General features: G+C 64.7%; 1 protein-coding gene across 1 annotated transcript; it reads left to right on the top strand.

Annotated features, from left to right (window-relative positions):
* The first annotated feature begins 16104 nt into the window (after nucleotides 1–16104).
* Nucleotides 16105–24428, top strand: LOC116667823 (translation initiation factor IF-2-like). Its single transcript, XM_032493867.1, has 5 exons — nucleotides 16105–16199; nucleotides 17448–17630; nucleotides 17736–18402; nucleotides 20845–20953; nucleotides 23682–24428. The coding sequence occupies exons 1-5, from the start codon at nucleotides 16105–16107 to the stop codon at nucleotides 23702–23704; spliced, it is 1077 nt and encodes a 358-aa protein (XP_032349758.1). The 3' UTR covers nucleotides 23705–24428.
* Nucleotides 24429–24506: the final 78 nt, after the last annotated feature.

Genomic DNA, 24506 nt, shown 5'->3' with positions numbered 1-24506 from the left:
GATCACCTCTGTGCAGGACCAGGGAGAGGATCCAATTAGATGTCTGTGACATGCTTCTCAGAGCACACAGTAGGTGCCTAATAAATGTGGCTGTGGAGGTTCTAGCTGTGTTGTGGGCGTAGACTCCAGATTTCAAAGGTCAAGTCCAGGGGCTTCCTGGGATGAGGGTGCTGGGGGTGGGGCCCAGCAGACTCCAGCAGCTCCACCTTCTCTGCGCCAAGACCCTCAAGGTCAAGGAGCCACGCCTGGACAGGACTGGGTGAGGGCTGCCCCATGTGCACCTCCGGCTCACCCCAGAGGCTTAGGAGCCCTGTGCCCCGACCCCAGGAGCAGGTGCAGCCTCTAAGACCCCGGCCAGGGAGAATCAAGCGGTCTGCATTTGGTGCTCAGGCCGGACAGGCTCCTCACCCCTCTGCTCCAGCCCCCAGGCTGCAGACAAGGATGAGACACAGAAGGGGCCTCGGAGGGGGATCCCCGAGGAGCCGGAAGCTGGGGCAGCCTGCCTGTGTTTGCCTCTGATTTGCATGGAGCTCCCATGGGCTGAGTCCAGGAGCCAGGCAGGCAGTGGGTCCCACGTGGGGGCTTCCTGTAGGAGGAGGCCCAGTCCAGCTGACTCTGTGAGGATGAACCAGAATGGGGAGGGCATGGGGGACACTCAGCCAGGTGGGAACCACAGCAGGTCAAGGGTTGCAGGGCGGAATTTGCAGTTTGGAGCCAGTCACAAGGCCCCTGCAGAGGGGAAGGGACTGCTGACCTGAGTCCGAGGAGCCTCGGGGACCTGGGGGCCCAGGGCCTGCAGCGGGGATGACATCTTGGGAGGGTTTCATTCATCCCAGGGCTGGTCTGGGCTGTGCTCAGACCACACTCAGGCCGTGGAGGAACTGTCCCTACAGACGCACCCCCAGGATCTCCAGAGCCGACTGCAGGGCCTGGTCACATGGGGTCAGGACACAGTGATGGCCTTGGGGACACGCACTTAGCGGGCACCTGCTGCACACCCGCCCTGTGCTCAGCACTCTCAGGCACCCTGCTCCATCCTTGGTAGGCATTGCTTTCACACCACGTCACAGGGAGAGCAGTGGCCGGTGGGGGAATGAGGAGAGGGATGCGGGGGCCTCAGAGGAAGGACCAGCCTGTGGGTGGCAACTGGCCTGGCCAGGCAGGTAGGAGAGTGTTGCTGCCAGGACATGAGCCCTGCCCAAGAACAGATCAGGCTTGGAAACAAGCAGGGCGGAACACATGACGGTTTCAGGTCAGGCTAGACCTGGCCCCTCCCTGCCAGCCCCAGGCAGCACCCACGCAGCTTAGAGCCCAAGAGCCTGGGTGCCTCAGTCCCCGTGGGCCCCCTTCTTTAATGGTTCAGAATTAGAAAGCTGGGAGAGAGCCCCCTACACCCGGGCATCGGGGTGGGGGGTTCTGCGAGTCCCGAGGAAGACACAACGTGGCCCCAACTTCTGCCGTTGGGAGAAGGGCAGGAACTGCACCGGTGAGGGCGGTCTTCATGGCGCTCCTACCCTGGAGGCACATGCGGTGCAGGAAGCTCCCTGGACCTGTGCCTCAGCCTACCCTCTCCATCTGTGCCTGCCGGGAGTGGACCCAGGCCTGCGGGAGGGGCTGGACCCTGGTGGATGTGGAGCCAGGCCAGGGCAGGGGCAAGCCTGCCACAAGAGCCTGGGAGGCCGGGCTCCCCTCCAGCCCGTGTTGCTTTCCAGACTCTCCTCGCTGTGGCTTTTGCTGGAAAGACCAGGTCTGGCTCCCGGGAGCCTCCCCAGGGCCAGCCTGCGTGGGGCACTGAGAGGCACCTGGGCATGCAGGTTCCGGGACGCAGCAGGGGCGGAGTGGTGCCCATTGGAGGATGTCAGTACCCAGTTGTTGCTTGCCAGTCCCGTGAGGGAGGGAGAGCGGAGTCTGGCGACACCCCGTTCTGGCTCACAGTGTCCTGGGGGGTGGGAGGCGTCAAAGCAGCTACAGGAGGAGGGATTCAGGGCCAGCTGCAGCTGCCGCAGCTCTGGGCCAGCGCCCTGAGTGTAGGCCCTAACAAGGGCTGGCGGAGTCCAAGGGCCCACCGAGGTCCCAGGGGAGCCCTGCTCTGACCCTGTCTCTGCCCAGGGTTCCCCCTGCGCTCTGACCCCCAGGCCCTGAGTGACCTGGGGAGAGCATGCAGTTCAGTAGAAGTGGCTTGTCGCCAGCCTCAGGGCCCTTTCCTTGTTCCCGGGAAGTGACAGGTCGCAGAGGGAGAGGGGGTAGGCGGTGGGGAGAGGCCCCCGCCAGCCCAGAAGCTGACTGGGCCTCTGTCGAGGCGTCGGCCCGACTCTCGCCCAGCTCCTCCCTCAACGCCCCTTGCTCACTCCCACCAGCTTCCTGGAAGAGGCGGTGGTGCCGTGGATGTTCCAGGGCCCAGGAGTGAGGAGGGGCCCAGCGGCTAGTCAGCCGGGGTCAGAGCCCAGGCAGCAACACACCTGTTCACAGGTGAGCACGCAGGTGTGCGCGCACGCAGCCAGCTGGCCCGTGCAGACTGGGTAGGTGGCGTGCAGACACACGCGACAGACACATTCATGCAGCTGTCCCTCCGTGCCTGTGCCCCTCTGGTACTGCCTTCCCTCTCCTCCCAAGCCTGGTCAGGCACCACCACCAGGCAGCCTCCTGGCTTGCAGCATGGGTACCCTCCTCCCCAAGGGGTGAAGGTGAAGCCTTCCCACCCACTGGAGAATGGAGATCAGCGAGCTGCACCTGGGTATGGCCAATGGCTGGAGACCCGGGATCTGGCCAACCTTCCCACTGTCCAGATGCCCAGAAGAGGCCATCTCGCCTGCCCTACCCGCACCCCACAGTGGGGTTGGGGACAGGACCTCACAAACCCCTGTGGGCCTTGCCCACTGTGGGCATGAGTGCCCCACTCCAGGGTCAGAGCCATTTCTCCTCAGAGCAGCTGGGGGGGGCACTCCCTAGGAAGACCAGGAGGAGGCCAGGCTGCATACGGAGGTGGACACGGCCGTGCAGGAGGCCAGGTCCTGAGGGTGGGTGACCAGGGCAGGGGACAGCAGTGAAGGGTGAAGGTGAGAGAGTGGAGGCAGAAGCACACCAGGGAGGGCGCCTCGAAGCCTGCCCTCACCCCCGCCCTCGCAGTGGGCTCGTCCCTGGGCTGCCTGCGGGGAGCAGGAGGCCAGCAGTGCCGCCGGTGGGCAGAGTGGCTGCGGCTGCGCCATCACAGGGCGGTGGGGAGAACAGGGGGGGAGCCTGCGCTCTTACTCTCAGTTCCCCGCCCCCAGGAAATTTCCTTCCCGAGCCACCAGCACCTCCTGCTCCCTGCTGCTCGGGGCCAGGCCGGCTTCCGCCCCTACTCTGACCTCCCCACTGGGCCCTGAGGGTACAGGACACAGGTCACTCTCCTGCCAGCTGGGCCCTGGTTCCCGGGGGGACAGTTCCCTCACAGCCAGCCGCAGAGCATGCCCCCCCCCACCATGGGCTGGGTGGGGGTGTATCGCTGCCAGGGCCCTGTGCCAGCGCCCTCTGCCTCTTTAGCGGTGCCACCCCGGGGTCTGGCCAGGCTCAGGACAGAGGCCCCGAGTGAGTTGTGCCAGCACGTCCAGGGCCACTGCCCTAGTAGCTCCTTGGTCAACAGCAAAGCAGCCCAGCCCCTTGTGGGGCTGGGACCCCAGGGCTTCCTAGCTGTGAAGCGGGGCCTTCAGCCACCACCCGCACTGCTGGTGCTGGATCTGATAAGAGGCTGCAGGTGCCCCCCTCCCTGGCCAGGCCAGGGGGCCTCCACCTTTGCTCTCCCTGTATCTGTGCTAGCCTGGCCCCCCATTCCTCTCCTAGCCCCCGGCCCCATGGGCACGCCCCACACCAGCCCTCTGCCCCTCACCCGCCACCTCTGTCTCCACCACCCCCATCTGGGTGTGCCCTGAGTGGCTTTACTGGCAGCCTGGGCAGGAGGGGAGATGCTGACACACGGTTTCTGGGACGTGCCACTGTGGGGTTTCGCCCCGGCCCTGGAGTCCCTCCCAGGTGGGTGAGTCCGCTGCTCTGGGGTCACTCAGCAGGCAGGAGAACGAGCTGACACAGGGCCCCACTGCTGTCCTGACCCTGATCTCCCTCCTGCCCCACACCAGGACCCCCCAGTCCAGCCCCCAGGCCCTTCCACCTCTCCATTCCCTCCGATGCAGCATCTGTCCGGAGCCTCCTTCTGCTCAAAGCACACCACTCCCTTGCTCAGAACCTCTCCATGGCTCCCTCTTGACTGAGGAGAGAAGGCAGAGCTTCCGGATCTCAGTCCTCGCAGCTGCAAGATGGGGCTGCAGGGGCAGGTGCCAGGGGCGGGAGGTGCCTGGTGGGCAGAGGTGGGCACCTCCCAGCTCCAAGTGACCCGCTCCCACCTCTCCCACCCTGGCAGCACGGGACCCCTCTGCCAACCGCTCTCCCCCTCTAGGTGCTGACATACACTGGCCCCCCGGCTGCCTCTTCTGAAGGGTCAGAGCCCTGGGCTGGGCCAGACTGGGCAACTGACGGAGCATGTGCAGTCCGGAACTGGCTCTGGGGGCAGCCGCAGGGACTAGCTCCGGCCTGGGGGCTGTCGGTGCAGCTCCGGGATCCAGTTACTGGCATCTCTGAGGGGGACCAGGGGGAGGACAGACAGAGGAGAGGGGAGAGCCTGCTCCCCAGGGGGTGGGGACTTGCCCATAGGGGCGGGGCACACGGTCCTCCTGATCTTCATTTACAGGTGGGGAAATGGAGGTTCGGGGTGCAGGAAACTGGCTAGGCCCCAGCTGCCAGCCTGGGTTGGGCAGTGCTGCCCAGCTCACAGGCTAGAAAACCAAGGGCAGGGGTTCACCAGGACAGGGGCTGGTGGGGAGAGGTAGGGAGCTGGGGTGGGTGGTCCGGAACCCAAGGCCAGTCCAGGCCCAGAGGCCCGGCAGGAGGGACAGGGGCATCCTCACAACTGGCTGAGGGCTGTTCCCTGTTTAAGGGGTGGACCCAGGCCAAGAGTGCTGGGTCTTGGTGTAGTGAGGCCCGAGGGGAGCAGAGCCGGTGGGTAGGAGCCCACAGCGGGGGCAGGAGGCGAACTGGGCACAGCAGTGGCCAGAGGGCCTTAGTGGAGGGTCTGCGCTCTTGAAGTCCCACCTGCCAGGACACCAGGGACCCAGCAGAGGTGACTGGCTCAGCTGCCTGCCTGGACCTGGAGCTGCTCAGTGAGGCAGTGTGGGGACCCTTCAGCTGACCTGGCCACTGTGGCCCCAGGCTCGCCAGAGCAGGGCAGCCCCGTCTGCCCAGCACACCGAGACTGGCCCTGCCCTCAGTAAGTTCAAGGGCTCTGGAGGGCACTGGCCAGACTGCCCTTGGGCTGAGCGTGGGGTGGGCAGAGCTGGGAAGGGGGCTGTGGAGCTGGGTCTTGGCACCACCGGTAGCCAGGCCCCAGGCCAAACTTGGCCTCCCCTGTCCCTGTCCCTGTCCCTGTCTCTGCCGTCTCTGAGGAGTGAAGGGTGTGGAGCCGACGCCCACTTGCCCATCCTCCACTCCTTCAAGGCTGGGCCGCTGGGCAGGTGCCCCAGGGTGATGCCCGTGATGCCCATGATGCAAGCTGTGGCCTCTGTTCCACCTGCCTCTTGGCCAGGTCCCAGCCCCCACACACACACACACACACACATGCGCGCGCACATACCTGGTTAGACCGGTTCCACATGGCCAGTTCTTGGCCTGTGTAGGCCAAGCCTGCAAGGATACTGTCCTCCCCCTCGCCTGCCCCAGACTCCATGAGCTGGGCAGTACCGCCCACCCCAGGCCCTTGCTAGACTGGGCACAGAGAGGGGCCTCACAGCTAGGGTAAAGGTGGGGAGCAGGAAGAGGCTGGGGGGACGTGGCCGCCCCTCCCTCCTCGAGCCACCCAGGGCCCTCCTACCAGTGGCACACACCGGCTGTGCCCTCAGGCTCTCCACTGCCTTGTCTCTCAGCAGCCAGGGCCTGGAATGGGCTTCCGCAGCCCCGAGGCTCCCTGGGGAGCAGGCCTGGCCGGGTGCCTGTGTGAGGTCACGCCTCAGCTCCTCATCAGCCCCACAGCTCAGACCAGCCCCATGTCTACCTTGTTCTTCAGGCTCCCCTGCGGTTGATGGGGACACCCACCCCCACTTGTCACTGGAGCCGTCCTGGTCACCCTTGCCCACGGGCGACCCTCTCAGCCTCTTCTGACTCCCTGCCCTGCAGTTTGTCCAAGGGGCACTGGGAGAGCCCTCTGTGTGAGCCCCTACGCCAGCCTGCAGGGCTGGAGAGGTGTGGGCGTCTGTGTTGGCAGGGACGGAACCTGTGGCTGTGCTGGGGCCAGGCATGCGCATGGATGGCCAAGATACCTGCAAGCCATGTGTGCCTGTGTGCAAGGATGCCTTGGTGCCATGTGCCCTGACCCACGTGGGTGCTGAGTCAGGACCTCAAAGGGCCCATGTGGACCCATGTGCCCCGATCTGTGGCCTGTGTCCTTTGTGACCTGCAGCCAGGAGTGCCCTCTCCCCTGGAAAGTCCAGCAGCCCAGATGCCCGTCACCCACAGGCTTCCCACCAGCCAGTGTAGCTGGACCACCATGGCTCCGGGCAGCAGTGTGGCCAGTGCCCATGGCCTGCACCTGTCCCCAGGACTCTCCAGCAACCCAGGCCTACACTATTCTCAGGCCCCCTCAGATGAAAAGTTGGTCCCCTGCAGCCTGAGGGGCTCTGCTCTCCGGACCCTGACGCAGGCCTGGAGTGGTTGGTGGGAGTGTCCTGGATCCTGGGGGACGCCCAGCCTGGGCTGGACAAGGAGGGGAGTGGGAGTAGCACGGAGTCTGTTCTGGCGACTGTGATGCCCGGGTCTCCGGCCCAGAGGGCAGCGGGTGATAAAGGCAGGGACTGCAGGGGGGAGGGGGGGCCGGTGGGCTGTTGGGCGTTGCGGGGTGGTGGCGGGGCACTAGGGGGCCGGGCTAGAGGCGGGGCGGTGTAGCGGGGGCGGAGCAGGGGAGAGGCTGGGGCGAAGGGATGGGTGGTGGGCGGGGCTGGACAGACCAGTGGGTGCTAGGCGACTGGGGCCAGGGATGGTGGGGACGGGATCGCGGTGTGGGGCCGGAGCAGAGGGAAGTGGGGGTCGCGGCAGGGGCTCCTGGGGACACAACGGGCTCTGGTCTGGCGGTGCGCGGCCGCCGCCCGCCGCCCGGCGCCCTGAGCAGACCCACACCCTGTTCCTGCCTCACACGGCGTCCCGGGACAGGCGGGTCATGGCGCGGGGCAGCGGGGAGCGCGCAGCAGGCGCAGGGCACGTGCCAGCGGCCAGAGCTGCCCTGTCCACCGGGCTTCCCGCGGCTCCCTGCTCCACCAGGGCCCGGCGTTTGAGGCCCACCGGCCCTGACAGGAGTCTCTCCCTGGAGGGCCGTGGGCTTTGTCATTCAACCAGTGTCCCAGGGCCTGGCCATCCTGGCTCCGCGTGGCAAATGGACCCAGAGGCCAACCGACCCCAGCAGAGGGACCCAGCCCCGGCACCGGCCACCACCTAGACGCCCTAGTCTGTGCCCAGGATGGGCAGGGGTGGGGGAGGGGCACCCCTGCCCTGCAGGGAAACAGCCCTGGCCGGCTCAGCGGGTGGGCTGCGTCCTGGCTCTGCTGGGGATTAGGCACGTTGCTGGGCACCCCTCCCCCTCAGCTCACATCCCTGGAGGCAGCCTGGAAAAGAGAATAGGCCTGGCCCTCCCACGCCAGCCGTGCTCCAGGAAGCTGGGAGGGAAGGGGCTGCACTGGGGCTTCCAAGGGGGGGGGGTCGGGCTGGGCAGGGGGCTGTAGAGGAAGTCAAACCTCAGGCTGTCTGGGTCTGCAGGGGAGGCAGCTGCAGGACCCAGCGGGGCCAAGCCCCACCCTAGAAAGGCAACAGCTCTCAAACCCGCTTGTTGGGGACAGGCCCCAGGAAAGGGCATTAGAGGGCATTTGAGGGCATTTGCATGACAAATAGCTTCCCAAGAAGGCTGCTGGGCCCAGGAAGCCAGCGTTCCCGCGCTGGGGTGTGTGTGTGTGTGCGCGCGCGCGCGCGCAGGCCGGCAGGCCTGCCCCTGCTCACTGCGGGCACACAGCCCCTTGCCTGCATCAGGACGCACAGCCACCCCGAGCTTAGCATCCTCGCATGCCAGGGCCCCAGCTGAAGACAGCCTGCTACTCATAGGGGCAGCCCCATCCGGGTCACAAAGCTGGGACCTAGCCCCAGCTGGCTCAGCACACGTCCTCATCTGTTAGAAGACCTCGTCCAGGCCCTGTGTCCCTACACCCTGGTGGTGGTTCTGCATCTCAGCTGTCCGGGGCCAGGCTGCCTTGTCTGCACTAATGGGGCGCTTGTCCCCATCCTGTGGCCCATGGGGCTGGTGAGAGGAATTCTGAACAGACCCCCAGGGCTTCCAGATTTGTGGTCCCCAGTTTCTGGGTTGGGCTTGAGGTGGCCAGAGCTGGCCAGGCTGGGTTGGGGGAGGTGGGAAGGTGGGGGTAGCCTGGGCAGGGTGAGTGGGAGGGCTGGGGACACCGAGGTGGGGAGGAACTGGCGGGGGCGGGGTGCTGAGGGGCAGGTGAAGGTAAGCCCAGGTTGACAGGACAGGGAGGGGCCTGGCTGCTGGGGTGTGATCAGATGTGGGGAGGGGACCCGAGGGGAGGATGGGCTGGCACTGGGTCCAGTCTCCCGCCAGCTCCAGGCTGTGCAGCGGGCCCTCTCAGAGCTGTTTGAAAAAGAAAAAAAGGGGAGGGGCCTTCTAGACCAGTGCCACCCAAGAAGCAGCAAATTCAGGCGAAAGTAACAAGAACTCAAGTAAAGCAGCAAGAAACAGGTGAAATTAAACTTAGTGTTATTTACCCTGGTCTCTCCGAAATGCGGCCTCATGCAGTCAGTGTAAGCAGGCAGCGGTGAGCCACTCGACATCTCTCCTCTCACCAAAGGCAGCTCGACTCAGACCAGCCGGGAGGGGCCCTCGGGGAGGTCCTGGAGCTTGTTAGAGTGCAGACTGCCAATCAAAGACCTGACTGGTGGCCCCGGGGGGCCCCAGGGCCGCCCTGAGTTCTCAGGCCTGGGGCTGGGGGCCACGGGAGGTGACGGGGAGATATGCCCAGGAAATGTCCTTTAAAATATATATATATATATATATATATATATGTTTTTTAACATTTTAATTGTTAAATGCAACATACAGGCAGAAAAGTGCACAGATTTGTCGTGCTATTTTTATTCATTTATTTAATGTTGTAAGTGAACATTAAATTTAAACATCAGCACCGTGAACGTTATCCTTTATCTGTGTACCGAGCTGGGTGAGGTCACTGGAGAGCCGTGCCCTCACGGCAGACACTGTAGCTCATGGGAGAGGAGTGTATGTTTTTTTCCTACCAGAACAGTGAAACGCTGCACCAGACTAACCCAGCTGTTTCTATTTTGCATCATGGTAACATGTACATAATATAAAATTCGCCATTTACCCACTAAGTGCACAGCTCAGTGGCATTAAGTACATTCAGGTTGTGGTGTGACCATCACCATCATCTCCTCCAGAACTTCCTCATCTTCCCAAACTGACACTCGGTCCGTGTTGGGCACTCACTCCTGCTCCCCCGGCCCCTGGTACCCACCCGCTCCTCTCTGTCTCTGAATCTGACTTCTCCAGGCACCTAGTAGGAGTCGATCGGGCAGTACTTTCCCTTTGTGACTGGCTTGCTTCGCTCAGCACAGTGTCCTCAAGGTCCATCTACATCGTAGCATCTGCTATGCTGTGTCGGGATCTCCTCCTTTAAGGGCCACTGTCTGGGTGGACCAAACTCTCTGCATTCGTCAGGTGATGGACACACAGGTCCCTTTGTGTCCTGGGAATACACTGCCACGAACCTGGGCGTGTGGATGGCGGTCGGAGCCCCCGTGTTCAGCTCTTTCAAGCCGACACCCAAGAACGGGGCCTGGGTCGCAGGGGACTCAAGCCCAGCATCCTGGGGCATCTCCACCGTGTTTTCCACCAGCCACATTCCCCTCAGCAGCGCACAAGGTACAAGTTTACCACATCTTGGCCACGTACTGCTTGGTACGTTTTGATTTTTGGTGACACCCATCCTGGTGGGCGTGAGTGGGAGCTCGGGGCGGTCTTGGTTTGCATCTTTTCACTCCCAGACACCCCCTCCTTCTCTCCCTCCCTCCCTCTCCTTCTTCCTCGCCCGGCCCAGAATCCCGGCCCCCACCAACCTGCCTCTTTCCCCCTCGGACCCTCTCATGGCCACTCCCTTCCACTGGGGCAGCTGGACGTGGCGGGAGAAGCACCCTCCCAGCTGCCCTCCTGCTGCTCCTTCTCCCTCCCTCCCCATCCGTGACCCACCTCCCCGTCCTCTGCACCCTTCACAGCCCCCGCCCCATCATGTTTCCCCTCCACAGGGTCCAACAGTGACCTCTGTGGCTTCACCGCTCATCTGACAAGCCTGTCTGGATCTCCCCTCCCGGCCGGCCCGGCTGGCCAAGGGCCCTGACAGCCAGGCTCCCTTCCCTTCCTGGGCGCCCTGGGCTTCTCTCACCCACAGCTGGCTCCACCCTCAACTGTGTGGGTCATCTTTTGTCAGGTAGCAGATTACCCCAAACCCTCATGGCTTAAATCGACATGGGTTCATTGTCTCCTGGCCTCTGTGGGTCTGGAATCCAGGCGTGGCAGGGCCATTTCCTCTGCGTCATGGTGCTGAGTGGGGCTGTGGTCTCACGGGAAGGGTTGGCCAGGGTGGGAACCCTGTGACTGCTCCAGCCTCTTGCAGCTCCGCACACGTGGGCCTCTCCACGGGGAGGTTCCAGAGCAGCCGGGTCCACCCTGGAGGGGAGGGGAGGCACAGGGTGTGCAGAATCTGCCAGTGCTCACCACCCACCCCTGGCCCCTGTCACTGTCCTGCCTCACCTGGGAGACCCCAGTGCCCCTCCTCACAGCCCTCCCTGCCTCCACCCTGGCAGGGCAGCCAGGCGCCTGGATGACTAAATCTGGTCCTCCCACTGCTCTGCCCTGTGCTCCCTGATGGCCTCTCGCCATGGTCAGCTCCACCTCCAGCTGAAGCCTCTGGCAGCTCCCAGCCCGTCACGGGGCAACACCGTGGTGACCCAGCAACTGGAGGAGTGGCCCGTGCTGAGGGGATGGCACAGCCCTGCAGGACCCCGCACAGTGCCCTGGGGAGAGGACACAGCGTTGGATCTGCGCTGGCATCGGCACCTGGTGGAGCGTCATGATCCTGCTAGAGCTGGGGCACGTGGGGTCAGGTGACGGGTCCTGTGAAGGCAGGTGACCCATGGGCCACAGTGGCCACTTCTCCAGTCCCTGAGTGCACAGCCGGGGTGGGTGCACTGAACCGGGACACCCCTTGCACGAGGCGCTCAGCCTAGGAGGGAAGAGCTACCAGCGTGGGACAGAGACGTGTCTCCCTGCAGCCCTGAGGTGCAGGCGGTGGTCTCCACCTCTTCCCCGTTTAGTCACTGGGGTGGCCCTGGTGGTGACCGGGCGGCTGCGGGTGCAGTGTCTTGGGGGGCGAGTGCAATGCTGTAGCCTCTGGTGAGGGGACCACGGCCCCAGGTTTGGTGAATGCATTGTTTTCTGTCCCCATCAAGAAAGAGGACCAGACACAGCTCTCCCATGGAACAGACCATGCACACTGGCCAGCTCTGCTCCAGGGCTGTGTCAGGGCTCCGGCATTCACATGGCAAGGTCCCAGGATTGAGAACCCTCGGAATGTCAGTGTCCTCACGGTGGCAAGGGTCACAGTGCAGGCCCTGGGTGCTGGAGCATGGGACCTGAGTTGTGCTGTGCCAGGAACCGAGGGATAGGAGCTGGAGTGGTCGCTCCCAGTGTCCCTCCACCCCGGGGAGCCTGTGTTCCAGTCCCCACAGCTCTGGGCCCTGTGAGTCAGAGATCTTGGTGCTCAAGGAAGCCAGTCTCTCCAGGGCACACAGCGAGAAGCACGGCCGGGCTGCTTGAGGGCAGCAGATGAGCAGGTGGCCACCATGTTGGAGGCGGCAGGCAGTGTGACTGCGGAGACCAGACTCTGTGTCAGGGAAGAGTCACCACCCGGAGCGTCCCAAAAGCTGGGGTCCTCATTAGGGAGAAAACCTCCCTTCTTGACATGTCTGTGGGTCCTTTCCTGAAGACCCAGGGCAGGAAGGGGGTGGGGGGCAGGGCTGCAGGCAGGGAGGTCTAGGGGGTCGGGTGGCCACAGGCCATGAGCCCCTCCAGCCACACGGCCCCACCCACTCACTAGCCCACAGGGGGCTGCTGTTTCCGGGGCTCTGCTCTGGGTGTGGGGGCTGGGGGGCAGGCGCCCAAGGGTGATTTTTAGGAAAAGCTGCCAGTCACTCAAAGGGTGTCCCTGCCCTGCTTGCTTCCAGGTGGGAGTGGCCGGCCTCCCCATCTTGGGTGCCCCTGTGGCCTGCAGTGGGGGTGCGCAGCGGAAGCCTGGGTCCCACGTAGGGGCTGGCCCTCCCTGCCTCCCCCGGCTGTGACAACTGGCCAGAATGCAGGTGAGGCTGACTCGGAGTCTGGGGACTCTGGTGGGTGATGACCGGCTCTCACATCACCCACCCCATGGACCAGGGCAGAGGAGTCCCCGAGGAGCCGCCCCACACCCCTCAGAGCCCAGCCTGGGCCCAGCCACACTAGGCGGGAGTCCAATGGCTGCCTAGCTTCAGAAGCTACACATGCAACACTGGGGACATTTCTCCTTCCTGCACACACCTCTGTTGCTCAGGAGGGTAGGTTGAGGCTTGGACTGGGTGAGCAGTGAGCAGAGGGGGGACTGGACCAACACATCGCTCTCACTCAGTCACTCGCCCACTCAGTCATCATTAAGTAAGTAGTTCTTTCCTGGGAGCGCACTTCAGGACCACGGTCAGGTCGCGGGGTGGGGTCGGGTGGCAGTGACTGCACAGACAAGTGGGTTTATTCCTTTATTTACCATTAAACAAAACTTTCTGGAGAGCCAATGGGTCTTCAGAATTGCAGATGGCCGGGCGGAGGGATAGACGGGCACATGGACATACAGACACTTGGAAATACGGACTCAAGGACAGATGGACATGTGGACACACAAATCCCCTGACTTGAGCTTCCAGCTGAGGCATCCCTGAAGCAGGCACTGAAGCCAGGCCCCTGGTGCCTGCTTTTCTCCCCCATTGTCTGGCCAAGGCGCCTCCTCCAGGGGGCCTCGGCAGGCTGTGTACTGTCAGCCCGCGGAGGACACACCCATGGCAGCACACTGAGGCCTGGACACAGGGGCCATAACACTGGACCCAGACCACGAGCAGCAGGACCAGACAAAGACCCTGCCCGGAACCTGGCCCTCTGACCCGAACTGTGGAACACTTGAGCCGGGCTGTGGGATTTCCACAGCAGCCCCTCCCCCACACCGTGCAGCAGAAGGATCTGCTTAACCTCGGTCAGATCACGGCCCCTTGCACACAGCCCGCCTGGCTCCCCGACCCAGGGTAGAAGCCAAGTCCCCCCGGATGTGCCCCCAACTCCTCCCACCAGCTCTGCTCCGCGTGCTGCTTTTGCGGGCCTGGCCCTGTGCTAGGCAGGCCACACTGCCCGGGGTCTGGCATCGACTGTCGCCTTGCCCCCACCCAGTGTTCCCTACCCAGGCAGCCCCTCCCTCACCTCCGCCAGGCCTCCCTGGCACCTGGCACTCCCCGAAGACCAAGGTGGGCAGCAGAGGGCAAGAGTCTCCTGGAGGGGTCTTCAGCCCCAGGAGACCCAGCTGTCCTCTGCATCCCACACTGTCCTTCAGCCCTGACTGAGCTCCCTGTGCCGGGGCCAGAGCTGGGCTGAAGGCCACTTGGTCAGGGTGTTGGGGAGTTCTTGCCTCCCTTCCTGCTCTTACAGCCCCTCTGAGCCGCTGCACACCCAGCACTGGGGCCCTGGGAGTTACTGGCGTCCAGCTGCCTGTGAGCTCGGGAGGGTCACTCTCCAGGTCTCAGTCCCCCCTCCCAGTCCAGGGTGGGACATGGGCCAGCTCGGCTCCTTTACCTTGTGATTGATGGTTGAACAAAAGAAAGAGCAGAAAACTCAGAACTGCTTTGATGGGGGCCAAGCTCTCCCACCAGCAGCCTGAGGACGATGCCACATCAGGATGTGGAGGGACAGGGGCTGACCGGCCAGGCCTGGCCAGAGCCATCCCCCTTTGGACAGCACTGTGTTTTGCCCACCTTCAGGGACACAGGTGGGCATGGGGACAGAGGAGAGGACAGGCAGACACAGGGGCGGCCGCTGGGTTGCCGCAGGGGTATCGGACACCCGCCAGAGAAGCAGGGCTCCAGGGCCCCAGGGCCCACCCAGCCTGCTGTGCTCTGGACCTCCTTTCTCTGACTTCCCCTGGACACTGCTCCCTTGGCCTTCCGGTGCCTGCCCCGCACCCGCCCCGCAGGACTGAGGCCACGGTGCAACCGAGTTGGACGGACAGGGCATGAAGCAGGGGCCACTCAGAATCGGAGAAGCCCAGGCAGGGGGAGAGGTGGTTTCCTGCTGGGTGGGGGTGGGGAACGGTCACCCTGGCAGTGCTGGCCCAGCTCCCACTAGCACCAGGCACCCTGTGGCACCTCCCAGCTGCACCAGGCAGGGCCACCACGCAAGCCAGCCCGTGGCCAGTGCCCAAGATGTGGGGGAGCCAACTGGGCCTCATCCATCTCCCCTAGCAGATGTCGGCTGGGGGAGGGGTGGGGGGGTGCAGCTGGTGACGTCCTGCACATAGGGACATGGTGACTGTGCTGACAATCAGTGCCCACGTGTTTATGCCTGTGCATGTGTGTATGCAAGAACACGTGTGATTGCATGTGCGCGTATGTACAGGTGAGCACACAGGCGTGCACATGTGCCCATGCTGGGGTGGGGACAGCTAGCGAGTAGCTGGTGAGCCCCTGGCTGGACATTGGCCTGTGTAGCCAGGTGACCGCCGACCCCACGATCCCACCTGGCCTGGGACGGGGAGGGGCAGGGTATGGGGGCAGGAGGGGGTCTCAGGCTGTCTCAGCCTCCCCCTCAGCCCTCCAGTTCCCCCACCCCCCTTCTCCGTGCCCCTTGGGCCTTTGGTCCAGGGCTGCCCCCAGGGGTGCTCCTGGTGGTCGTGACCTAACAAAGCCCCCACCCACACACGTGTTTCCTGGCTCATGGTGGGTTAACAGGTGGGGCTGACCTCTCGGTGGGTTTCCACATGAGTCTGTGACTCCAGCACTCTGAGGGCCTGGCTGGTCAGTGTTTCCAGCTCTGCCCGAAGCCAGGCACCTGGGTGCTTTTTGGGTGTCTGTCCCTGGGTGACCAGGGCACACGGTGCAGGAGAGAGCCACCTCTAGGTGATTACCCCCCCCACCCCCGCCTGTGGAGCTGGGATGGCAGCAGCTTTGCCCCAAAGCTGCAAGCCTCTGGGCCTGGAGCTCAGAGGGATGTACAGACAAGGAGATGGACAGACAGGCAGCTGGCGACGGGCAGAAACTGCTGAGAATTGGCGGAAGCCAGGCGGGTGGCCGGCGGGTGGCCCGACGGGTCCTGGAAATCCTCGCTTCCTGTTTTTCTAACAAAGAGCCTCTGTCCCCTAGGGAGGCTGCGGGCCAGCAGCAGCAGCGGACGTGCCTTTTCCGTAAACAGGGTTGTTTTCTTTCTCCTCTTGGCACAATAACAGTGATCTCCAAGCCCCCCATCCCGGCCACCGGCACCAACAGCCACAGGGTCCTGTAGGGGAAGCTCCCCGGGTCAGGGGCCATCCTGCCACTGTGGGAATGGGGGTCACGGCATGGCTACTTTTGATGAGGCCCCTAGGACAAGCAGAGGACAGGAATTCAGTGGCGCCCACCCCGTGGGACAGGTGGGAGGCCAGCCCAGCTTTGGGGTCCACGAGAACCAGGGAGTCAGGGTGGGTGGGGGCTGGGTGGAGCCTGTACCCCTTGGGGGAAGGCAGGGCCTGTGAGCCTCAGGGCCTGACCCAGCAGCACTGGGAGCAGAGAGCCAGCGCTGAGTGCACACAGGGCTGGGTCTCCTGAGAGGGGATAGCAGGGGCCAGGCCCCGCCTCCAGGTGGCTCCCCCACCAGATGGGCTGGGGGAGCAGCCCCTGGGCGTGCACCCAGGTGGGCGCATGGTGCTCGCTCCCCAGCTGAGAAAGCTTAAGGTGCAGAGGGTCTCTGCCCTTGGCACCAAAGCCCCTGAGTACAGCCCCCAGGAGCAGCCCGGGTATGTCTGCATCCTGAGAAGGGGGCACGGGCCAGAATGCCTGCTCCAGGCCCCTTGGCTGGGTGGCCTCAGGGGGAGACAGGAGAGGCAGCAACGGGGATGGAAACAACACCCCTGCCTGGCTCTGGCTCGGGGAGGACCCCTGAGGGGCGCAGGGATGGCCTCTGCTGAGGGCAGCTGGGCCCTGTGCAGCCCTCTGCGCGCCCGGCCACGGAGCGGGGCAGGCGTGGGCTCAGTGCCCGGGTGTGCGGCTCTGAGTGGGCCAGTGTGCAGGCGTGTGTGGGTGATTGTGTGTGCCTGGGCAGCAGGCGCCAGAACGGGCCTGTGTGAGGGGCTGGGGGGCTATTTATAGCGGCTCCACTGACGAGAGAAGCTATTAATAGTGAGGATGGAGAGTGAATGGACAATATGCCTGAGGGTGGGGGGGCGGGTGCCATTCTCTGCCCGAGACACCCGGGGCTGGTACCCCAGCCCCCACCCCGAGGCTGGACAAGGGCCACTGTTATCCGTCAGCAGCTGAGCCAGGATTTGCGTGCGGTTCACCTGGGGCAGTAGGCTGGGGGGTCTCTGGCTGGTGCCTCCTGCCCTGCTCTCCCTGGGGGGGGCAACTGCCAGCCACCATTCACCCTAAGGACGGATGTGCTGATGACGGAGAGTGGGAGGTGGGAGGGGGCAGGGCTAGACGGAGGGACCCAAGGTGGAGGAGGGGTGCTTAGATCAGCCCCCACGCCTGGCATCAGACGGGAGACCGTGGAGGAGGGGTGAAAAGGGCTCGTGGGGGTCTCACCCCCAGCCCTTACGTGCTCCTTGGGGGGCACTTCATTCCTAGTCCATGACCAGAAGTGGATTTGACACAGGGTCCCAGCTGACCTGGCAGGCCCACTGGGCTTCCAGCAGGACACGTGTGGGGGCAATACACGGGGGATCAGATCCCTCCAAGGGATGGGGGGCTGGCGGTCACCCCACTGTCTGAGGTTCATTCTCTTTGACCGTTTTCTGAAACTACGAAGGATGGTCAGCTCCTGGTAAACAGATCAGAGCTGACCCCCAAAGAGGCACCCCCCTACCTCCAGCCCCGCGGGGTTCCAGGAGCTGCTACCCTCCTCTCCCTGAGCCCAGTAAGAGGTGCCACCAGGCTCCCACTGGGAGGGTGGGCTGTGGTCCAGGGGCCCATGTGCAAGGCCGTGCTTCCCCGGGGAGGGGGAAGCTGAGGGGGCTCAGACCCTGCTGAGACCACCCTTCGCACAGGCAGGAGGGGGTGGAGGACGTGTGGGACGGAATGGGCACAGAACCTCGGCGCCAGGGACAGACACCTTCACGCCCCGGAGAGCAAGTGCGGGTCCCCTGCGCACATCAGGCCGGAGCCCTGGGGCCCCAGCGCCGGATCCTTCCGGAGCTGAGACCCCGCGCCGCCGCCCTCACCCGGCGGACGTGGGGGGCGGTCTGCTTTCCGCCCACCCTCGACCTCGCATCTCATTCACCCGCCCGCTTCCGCCAGGCCTGTTTCCTTCGGGAACCCCCTGCGATGACGTAAAGGGGAGCGCGCGCATCCCGCCCGCGGCCACCTGGCGCCAAGCGCTTTCCAAGAAGGTCGTGGCCCACCGCGCACGCGCCGCGCCTACGTCCCGAAACCTTGGGCTTAACCGTCGGCGTCATCCCCGCCGCATCACCGCTGCTCCGGGAGTGGGGGAGGGGGCCCCGGGGCCCGGGCGCGGCGGGGAGGGGCCAGAGCGGGGGGAGAGGCGCTGGCGGCCCCAGGCCTTTCCGGCCACCCCACCCCGGACGCGACGCGCGGGACGATGGCCCCCCACCCCGTCCCCTCCGGCCCCGCAGCCCCTTCCGCGGAGAAAGCCTGGCCGAAACTTCCGGCGCCGCCCCCTTCCCGGCACGGCCGCGCCCTGCTTCCCGCCCGCGGGCCGAGCCCCGGCCCACCCCGCCCCGCCCCGCCTCCGCGACTTGCTCCCGGAGGGCGGGCACGGAGGGCGGCGGCCAGCCCTCTCCTGCTGTGTGGGGGCAAAGCAGCGCGCAGCTCCGGCCTGGAGGGCGCGGGGAGGGCGGGCCAGGGGCCCACGTCCGGAGCCAGGACACTGAGGCCCATGGGCCGCTCCTCCGAGGACAGGGAGGCAGGGAAGCGGACCCACTGGCCTGCAGGCCCGGGGGGCTCTACCTTGGACCTGCCTGGGAGCCCTCTCGGTCTTCGGGGGTGAGTGGGGCACGTGGTCAGATACCCTTTCCCGCCCTCCCCCGTTCATTCCCTGGACAAAGCCTGGGAGCGCTTCCGTCCACGGAGCCCTGCCCTGAGGAAGACCTCCCCGACCCGTCCTCCGCGCAGATGAGTTGACGCAGAAAGACCCTCCTCCAGACAGTGTTTGGTGGCCAAGGGACCAGGGCTGGCCAGGCTGGGGGAGGGCAGCCTGTACTAGCCGCCCAGGCCAGGCCTGGTGGTGCCCCTTGGAAGCTTCTCTCCACGGGGATGGGGAGGACGGGGGTCTCTGAAAAGGTGGGCGTCCCACACTGCACAACAGCCCAGTCTGGCTGGGCCCCTGGCCCCCTAGTGGTGTGGAGCCAGCCAGCCTGGCGTCTGGGATGATCCCTGCCACAATGAGGGCTTTGAGGACCCTGAACTGGGAGGGGGCGTGTGGTCCGAATGGCAGCCCGTCTCCGCAGAGCCGCAAGGCTGGTCCCGTGCAACCCCAGCTTGGCGCCTCCTGCCCATCGCTGCCCCCAGGACCGAGGCCTTTTGTGCCACCACCCCCGCCTCTGCCTCGGCCCCAGTGCCCCCTCCCCGTAGACCCTGAACGCACCCCACCCACCCAGGGTTCTCCAGGCTGGCAGAGGGTGTACGGAAAGTGAAGGCACCACCAGGCCCTGACCGCGGTCCTCCAACTTTAAGGTTGGCCTATCCAGAGTGTTGGGCTGGACAACACCCTCGACCCCTCACACCTGCCTGTCTGCTCGGCCCTGGCACCCACCAGCCAGGGACCAGAGGCCAGAGGCCAGGCCTGGAGAAGCACATGTGAGCTGGGAGCGGTGGCCCAGGGCCACCCTTGTGCTGGGGCTGGGCAGGTAGGGAGTGAGCAGCCTGGGAAGGGGTCACCCACAAAGGCCAGCCCTGGGCCAGGGCACCTCTGGGAGCCCACATAGTGGGGTGGGCCTCCACTGTGAGCCGTCACAGGGACACAGTCGGGTGGTGAGGGAGGGGGCTGGACATGGTATGAGAAGTCGACCTGTGTCTAGGCCAAGGCCAGGTTTCAGGGCTGGCGCTGGGGGTGGGACCTCACCCTGAGCCCCCGCAGGGATGACCTCGGCCAGAGGCCACTTCCTACCGCCGAGCTCCTTCCCCATGAAGAGTCCATGGAGGGGTCAAGGCCCAGCCCCCACACCGCAGCTTGGAAACCTCTGAAGGGTCATGAGGCTTCACGTTCCCCAGGGGGTCAGCTGGGGACTCACTGCTCCTCTGGGAACCAGCTCAGATGGGGCAGAGCCTGGCAGTCTGGACGGTGAGGGCGAGCTAGGAGGGCCCAGCCCACTCTGTGCAGTGGGCAGTCTGGTCCCAGTGGTGTGACAGTTGTGAATTGGGAGGGACTGGAGCTGCACAGGGTTCGACGATCAAAAGTGTGGGATGGTGGGGGTGGGTCCAGCATGCATGAGGTCCCGGGTTCAATCCCCAGGGCCTCCATTTTAATAAAAGTGTCGGATGGTGGTGTCATGGGGGGCTTCTTCCATTGCCTGTCGCTCTGGGAAAAGCTAATGGGTTGGGGGAGAGACCAGGAGGACGTGGGGCTAGAGGAGCCAGCGCCCATGAGGGCGAAACCCCAGCCTGGGCGCCACCTGAGGGGGAATGGGTGGTACAGGTGGCCCACACCAGTGGCCACACCTCCCCAGGTGCCCTCGTTGAAGACATGGGCCTTGCCGTCGGGGCCTGCTCCTGGGATCAAGCGGTGACAACCTGAGGGGGGCATGCTGCCCCCAGAGGAACCTCAGGACCCAGTAGCACGTCCCGGAGGGCAGGGGAGCCTATTGGTTGCAGAGCCTTCCCTGAGGTCCAGGACGCACACCCACAAGGTGATGCGGTCACAGCGCTGGGAGGTGGGGAAGGAGGCAGGGCATCAGAGCAGACATGGAGAAGGGCCATGCGTTTTGCGCCCCCCCAGCCCCTGTCAGCAGCTGCTCGTGGTGAGGTTGTCACAGAACTGATGGTGGGGGCGGTGGCGCCCGGCCGGCAGCGGCAGGTGGATGTGGCTCCTGTGAACAGCAGGTTGGAGCCAGGCCAAGGGCCTGAGGCGCCTGAGGTTGTGGTTACAGAACACCATGTTCCCGGGGACTGGCCGGGCTGCCCAGGAGAACTCAGGGATCCGTGACCGGGAGGCCCCAGTGAAAGGTCATGACCCCTTGCCCAATTTCCAGGCCTGGGGCAGGTTTCAGACCCAGAACCCCCTGCCTGAAGGGGACAGAGTCTGCCGCACATTACACTTCCCCCAGCCCTTCCCTAGAACCCCGTAACTGAGCACAGGGCGGAAGAGACACCGAGCGTGGGAAGACAGCCGGACGCAGGGTTCCAGGAGGTGCCGGTACCGGGAGACCAGTAACACTCGGAATTCCAGCCAGGGTCTGAGCCCTGACCCTGAGTCTACATGTCCATCAGGTGGTCAGTTCCCCAGGCTCGGAGCAGACAAGCTTGATGGTGGGCATCACTTCCTTGGCCACCAGCCAGGGCAAGTCCTGTGGAAGCCTCTGGAAGGGCCTCACCCAAGGTAATAAGTCGAAAGCCACGTGATGTCCCAGGTGATTAGTGACATGTTTAAAGACCTGAAAATGTGGGCCTGTCATATCTTCATTTAGACCACCGGCCTGACCCCTAGAAAGGGCAGTGACGGACCCCAGGCTGTGGATGGCTGCCGAAGCCCGCCTCGGCCAGAGTGCTGTCTTTGCCAGAGTCAGTGTCCACGGCCTCAGGTGTGCCGTGGCCAGTGATGGGTTCACTCTCCCTGGTCCCCGTGGGGAGGACTGGAACAGTTCAGGGTTCCTGGGGGTGAACACACGGCCCCTCCCAGGCTCTGCGGACCCTCCTGCCCACAGTTCCCTGGACCAGCCACACGTCCCTGGCAACAGTGGCTCCGCGTAATCAGGCCAGGTGACCAGGAAGTGGCGAGTGCCCTGGGGCCTTTGTGGGACCGTGCACCCTAGTGGGGTGGGCCCTGCACAGACGCGGGGACCTAGCCCCCCATCACCCCCCTGCCAAAGCGAAGGACGCACGGCGTCTGGAGGTGCTGGAGGGGCAGGTCCTTGGGACTGCTCGGCTCACAGCTGAAGGGGGCGCGGAGTGCGGGGGCTGTAGTGCGGAGTCACTGCTGCTGCTGCCTCTGACCCCACCCTGCGGGCCAGGGTCTGGGTGGGGGAAGTGGGACCCCCCCCGACCCCCCAGGGCCCAGAGCGGCGCCGCCTCTCCATACTGGGGCTGGGCGTCCTGGGCTCTGAGGTGTGGAGCAGTCTCCCTGGTCTCTGCCCACTCGAGCCAGTAGCTTCCTCACCCCGTTTTGACCAGTGTCCCCAGACACTGCCTCGTGTCTCCTGGGCCACCTGTGGAGAATTGCTGACTTATGGAACATTTGATCCTGTGGCACAGAACCCCACACGTGGACACATCAGACCAAGGGGTCTGCTTTACAGCCAAGCCAGGACAGGGCTGGGCTGGGGCCAAGGGCCTATGCACCACACTTCCGGAAGTTTCCAGGCTGCAGGGTATGAAACAGCCTGCTGAAGGGGCCAGTCCAGGCAGAGGGGCCCGGGTGGTCCTGCAGCGCCCTCTGCTGGCCACACCTCCTTCAGCCCCCGCCCAGTGGTTGATCCACTCAGGGGTCTGGACCTGTCCTTTCCCTTGGCCAGAGGGGAGACCACAGAGCTCAGGCAGGGGTCACTGCCCAGTTGCCCCACCACCCTAGGCGGAGCCAGACCCTCTGTGCAGGCGCCAGTGTCCAAGCCCCCAGTGCCCATGTCCGCACACCTCAGCACGTGGACCCTCGGGACCCTGCCTGCACCCTGCGCTCCTTGCCCACGCCTGGCGAGGTCCTGCTGGGGGCGAGTCCACCCTTCCTGCCTGTCCACACCCTTATTAATGCTCCTAAACCATGGGCCAGGTGGGAGACTCTCCTTCTAGTCTGGCCCCAGCTCCCTCGGCTGGGAACATCCTCCCATTTACAGAGGGGAACACTGAGACTGGGGGCTGTCAGCCATTGACTCCAGACCTCAGCCTCAGAGCAGAGGAGCCAGGACCCCATGCTGAATGTGGGACATTCCCCTGGGGAGGGGTGGGGTCCTTACAGAGGGTGTGACGTGGGGAAGGGACTAGGGCAGTCGTCTGATGGCTGACAGCTGAGCAGAGACCCAGGGGAGGGAGGGAGCAGGAGCCTAGACTGGTATTCCCAGCAGGACAGCCGTGCAGACGTCCTGGGGTGTGGCTGCACTTGGCACTTCAGAGGAACAAGGTCAGCCTGGACTCTGCAGTGAAGGGGCAGGGGGCCCTGAGTGGGGGTCCTGGAGCAGAAGGAGGAGGCCAATGGGCCACCCTGGGCAGGGCCAAAGCTGCTATCAGTACAGAGACGCCTAGCTGCCTTGTCCCTCCCCAGGCCACCCAAGCCCTGCAGTACCCATGGGGGTGGTCTATGGTGGGCCATGGCACAGCAGGAAGGCCGAGTAGGGGAGGGGTAGAGGACCACTCAGACCCTGACAGGCCAGCATGGGGGCCACAGGGGAGCCAGCTGCAGGGCTCAGGCGAGAGTCCAGCTTCCTAGTGTCCAAATCCCCAGGCCTACCCCTCCCCACTGCCGGATGACTGGCCTCTCAGGACATCTACTGATGCCACCTGTGTGGGGGAGGGGAGTTTCAGGACCCACAGAGCCCTGGGGGGGGGGGGCAGCCACTTAGATAACCGCGCTGTGCAAGGGGAGACAGTGCCACCCAGTGGCTGTGAGCTCTTTTCCATGGCCAGCAGCAAGGCCGAGGACCCTCCAGGTTCCAGCTAGAAAGGGGGTCAGGTCCTTGCTGTGGCAGTGTGGCCCCACCGGGGAGATGGACCCTAGCTGGGCAGAAACCACCTACTCTGGCCTTGACCCCGCTAACCAGGCACAGAAATCTTCCTCTCTTCCCCTCCTGGGAGCCCCCTTAACACCCCTCCCTAAGGCCAGGGGTCTCTCTTGTCCATTCCCACTCCCCTCCATCAGATCGCCTCTGACAGGAGGCTTGGCCACGCCCACCTGACCACCCCTCAGCAATCAGGTCTGCGCTCTGTTCTCCAACAACCCCCCCCCCAGCCTGAGGGGCTCCTACAAGTCCCCAAATTGCAGGCTCCAACCTGCCCTGGGGCACCTCAGGGACCCACAACCCTGCCCCTGCCCTGCACTGCCTTCCACCCGCAGCCATCACTCCTCTGCTGGTGACCCTCCCTCTGACATGCTCTGCCCAGCCTCATCATCGTGTCTGCAGGAGACCATGTGTCACCTGGATGACCAGCTGCCCCCAGCGTGGGCTCCCCTGCAAGTCTGACCTGGACCCGAGCAGCCGGCAACCTGTGCTGCAGGTCAGCCTCCGAGCCAGCTGGACCCCCAGTCCCTCTAGGAATTCAGGGACACTAGCTCCCCGCCCCCCACCACGGAGACGGACACAGAGCAAAGGAGGCCCACAGAGACCACGGAGATGCAGGAGAGCCCAAGGCAAGCCTGCTGCAGGCGCCCCTGCCCAGCAAGGACCCCCGGGGTAGAGTCCCACCTGCCCAGGCTCACCCCAGTGCCCAGGTGAGTGACCAGCTCGTGCTCGGAGAGCATCCAGACAGCCAGAGGGCATGTGGATGCTGTGGTCAGCAGTGCCAGGACAGTGGGAAACATTTATATGGATGGGAGTGAGGCCTGGGGGGCAGGGAAGTGTAGGTGAGGGGGAGCGGCCAGACTGCACGGGGCAGGCGTCAGGGGCGTTGGGAGACCCAGCGCTCACTGGGGGGCAGCCCTGGAGGGGAGGCCCCGGTCTGACCACCACAGAGTGGTGAGAAAACCCTGGGCGGGGGGAGGGGAGTGCGGTCCGTGGGGCCTTTTTCTCAGAATTCTGCCAGTTCTGCGGGAAGAACTGCTCCTGGGGTTTACAGCAGACTTCCACTGCAGCTCAGCTCCCCTGCTGGGCCCCTGCCCACACTCACTCTAGGGGGCCACAAGCTGGGCCCTGAAACCCGCTCAGTCGTGGTACCGATGGTGCTTGCGAGCCTGCAACGGGGGGGGGGGGCAGGGGGGAGGGGGAGCCCCCAGGGACAGCAGAGCTGCT

This window comes from Camelus ferus, chromosome 12 (assembly GCF_009834535.1).
Source record: "Camelus ferus isolate YT-003-E chromosome 12, BCGSAC_Cfer_1.0, whole genome shotgun sequence".
NCBI lineage: Eukaryota > Metazoa > Chordata > Mammalia > Artiodactyla > Camelidae > Camelus > Camelus ferus.
The sequence above is the reverse complement of the archived record's forward strand: the minus strand, read 5'-3'. Positions and strand labels throughout refer to the sequence as shown.